Source organism: Drosophila willistoni, unplaced genomic scaffold, assembly GCF_018902025.1.
Source record: "Drosophila willistoni isolate 14030-0811.24 unplaced genomic scaffold, UCI_dwil_1.1 Seg490, whole genome shotgun sequence".
In the NCBI taxonomy this organism is placed as follows: Eukaryota; Metazoa; Arthropoda; class Insecta; order Diptera; family Drosophilidae; genus Drosophila; species Drosophila willistoni.
The window spans coordinates 69,651-73,329 of NW_025814420.1; the positions used below are offsets into that span (position 1 = coordinate 69,651).

Here is a 3,679-nt window from a genome sequence, read left to right on the forward strand (position 1 = left end):
TTTATTTATCGATTGATCGCTATTGGAAATGCGGCGCTTAAAGTCGTGAAGTTCAAAAATTTGAAAGTTTAAACTAGCGCACGCTACACCACCCGATAATATGCAACGTTAGGCAGCATATTAGTGAGAATTAGTTTCGTATATCCTGGCGCACGCTACACATCTTGCACTAGGTTTTTAACTACGGCTACGGCTATGTATGAAAATTTGTTTCATTTTGCTATTGCTATACAAAAACTGTAGTTTGCCTTTGACTCTGCTCTTGCCCTCGTCAAAAACGGGAGCGTAAGCAGGAGTCTAGCCAAATTATCATTGCTCTTGCTACTAAGGAGCAGTTTGTACAAGCACTGAAAAAAGTTACTATAAAGTGATAGTTTCAAACATAGATGTTTTTCCCCATCTAGTCGCCACGTAGCTTGCTCGCCCAATTGCTCTATCTTCTGTACAATGCAGACTTATAAACAAGTTTAGGGCTTACAACTTTCACTTTTTCCGATGACACAATCGCAATTTTTAGCCGATCCAACTGACCAATATAGGCCTTTGCGAAACCAAAGATAGACCAAAATGCGTTAGAGCAGAAATACAAACATGTAGGAAATACAAGGCATATTATAAAAATCTACTACGTGGAAAAATACATATTTATGTACCAATTTTCATAACAATCGGTGCTGTAGTTTTTGTGGGCATAGATTTATACATACATTAATATCCAACTATTTGAAGAAGCAATTGCTCAGTAAAGTACCCTGTTCGATCTATAGTTTCATATAGTAAAGAGCCCTACAAACAAACATCACAGCTCTACGTTACAAACATCTGTCAAAAGATCCATTATGCGCCTATTCTGGTTTTACACCAAAAATGTAAGTTATAGTCGACTATTAGCTAACAAATAGTTGACAAGTTATTATAAAGGTAAAAATAAAACACTTTAAAAACTAAAATAATGAATATCATGTAGAACTAGGACAGGGCATCACGTCTTCTGTATGATATTCGTGTTTACTTTGACACTAGAGTCTTAAAAACAGTAGGACATTTGTGGAAGGGTAAATAACGATAACAATAAATTTGAATGGCATTTATATCCACATTGGCACCTGACGCCACTATACAGATGACACCAAGGCGATGACCCCACACTTTATTGGGTATGCCTAAAATGGCCACATCGTTGATATTAGGGTGAGCTATCAGGACTTTTTTGATATCCGAACAATATATTTTGTAGCCGCCAACTGTGAAAACATCAGTAGTCTTGCTAAGAAAATAAAAATTATCATTGATATAGGCGAAGATGTCACCCGTTTTAAAATAAGTATACTGAAGGTCGGTCTTTGGTGCGGGTTCATATGGAGACAACTCATCATTTGGAGTGAATATACGAATACCATCTGCGTTTACTGGGTAAGCATCAACATCTAAAGATAACTTCGGTTGAATTGAAGTTGAATCTGAAACTGAGAGTTTCTTAAAAGGATTAACAGCATCAACATTGTTTCCTGATAATTGTGGATTCACAGGCTTAATGGTAAAAAGATCCTCTCCTGCTATTTGCAACTCCCCTATGACAGCGGAATCAAGCATTACCATTTCATGAATTGCAGAACCAAATCTTATAAGCTCTTTGCCATTGCTGTTTGTTAACCGAGCGACCACACCTTTAAGAGGAATACCCAAGGTGCCTGGACTATGCGCAGCTGACTCGAGTGATCTGGTCTTCTCATTAATGTGATGTCCTATTACTAATCCGGTTTCTAAGGTCCCATAGTATTCGTATATAATTTGAGCAGTGATTTCACGCCAACGATGGACTACCGAATTTGGTAACAGGGCAAATGCAGTGATCATTAAGCGTATCTTATGTTTGCAATGATTGACAATATACTCAACCATACGAGAATCTTGAGCAAACATCTTATCATACTCAGCTATAAGACGCTTATAAATAATTGGCATTGCCATGAAGAGGTTAACTCGTTGCTTGGATGGGCTATTTATACTTAGTAGGGAACTCCACGCATTACGACCATCAAATTTATTTTGCAGTAAAACGTTGCCACCAACTGAGAGCAGGCTACCAAAAATTGTGTGCATCCGATTCATTGGAATAATGGGCAACATGCAATCCCTACTTCCCAATCCCAAACTGTCTATCAAGCAATTTTGCTGCACTTCAAGGTTACGATGCGTGAGTGTTACTCGTTTTGGACTTTTAATAGTGTTTGGTGTATATATGAGCATTGCTGGAGCCCAGGAATAAAAGTCGTTAGCAATAGTACTCTCGGGTAGTATCTTACCCTGAATGCGAACTAACTGTCTTTCATACATTGATGTCGATGAAATGCCTTCAAGGTTAGGTATAAAGCTATGATCCACAATTATGGTGGCTGTTTTCAACATACCAGACAAATTCTTAGCAATATGCTCGCAGTCAGCAGTAGCTACCACAAGTTTTGGCTTGAAATCATTTGCCTGTCTTCGTAGTTGCTCCAATGTTTGAGTCGACTCCAGTGGAACAGCTACTTGTCCAGATATCCAACAACTCCACTGTATTACAATCCACAAAACGTTATTCGATGAAAGAAATGCTACATTTGAGAGCGAGGCACTGCCACATATATTTGATATTTGTATAGCCAATCGTTTTGCAGTTAAATACAACTGGAAATACGTAAATTCACCACAGAAATCCTTAACCGCAATTTTATCGGGGTAAAGCAAAGCTTTTTTGAACGTAGGCACAACAAAATTACTCTCTTTCTCCTTAATATAACTAATTCTTAATTTTTCAATTAAATCATCCTACAATTGCATTAACTTCTTAAATAATTGTATCTACTCATCAGGGTTTGCTTACCTTATGAACCAACTCAGTGCAACACAGTCGTAGCCAAGGCCTCCAAAGTATACGTTGCAACCGCCGCCTCACTAGAATCATTTTGGTCTACAGATCCGCTTTTCAATACACAAACATGGAATTCAAATAAATTAAGACTTGTTAATGAATTCTCTCTTTATTTAAAAAAAAAAATGTATAAATTAATTTAAACTGACAACAGCATGCTAAGATTAATAACATCATCTAGCCAGTTCTCATATCAGAGAACGCAAGTCCCCATTCCGCACCGTTTTCAAAGTTGCTGTTCACAATGCCAGCTGAAATAACAGCTTAGAAGGTTGCTCATAATTACATATGAATTCCTTTTTCAGAAATCCTGAAAAAATATTTCAGGCTTCCTCGGTGAACGGTTTTTATACTTATATAGAGGGTATTATAAAATTGCTCAGATATTTGTATCGCACAGAAGCAGACGTTTCCGACACAATAAAGTATATATATTCTTGATGAAGCTGAGTCGATATAGCCATGTCCGCCTGTCCGCCCGTCGGTGCATATGCGTTTTTTTTCTATTGAGATGAAACTTGGTATTTGAGCTACTTATAATTCGGGTAAGATAAAGTATCAAAAGTATCAAAAATCATTGGTTTCAGAGCACATTATCATATAGCTCTAGAAGAAACATTTCCATAAAAATTGGAAAGGGGTTGATGTTTTAGAAAAGTAATAGAAGACTCTGAGCAGCGGTCACGTTGGAAAAAATCAAATATGTCCATACATATATGTATATCCATACGGATTATGTATATGCAGGTGTATATATATAGATGA

General features: G+C 37.1%; 1 protein-coding gene across 1 annotated transcript; it reads right to left on the minus strand.

Annotated features, from left to right (window-relative positions):
• Positions 1-945: 945 nt before the first annotated feature.
• Positions 946-3,053, minus strand: LOC6637694 (malonate--CoA ligase ACSF3, mitochondrial). The gene is made up of 2 exons (XM_023179564.2): positions 2,867-3,053; positions 946-2,811 (listed from the first exon to the last, which is right to left on the minus strand). The coding sequence occupies exons 1-2, from the start codon at positions 2,945-2,947 to the stop codon at positions 1,009-1,011; spliced, it is 1,884 nt and encodes a 627-aa protein (XP_023035332.2). The 5' UTR covers positions 2,948-3,053; the 3' UTR covers positions 946-1,008.
• Between the last annotated feature and the right edge of the window lie 626 nt (positions 3,054-3,679).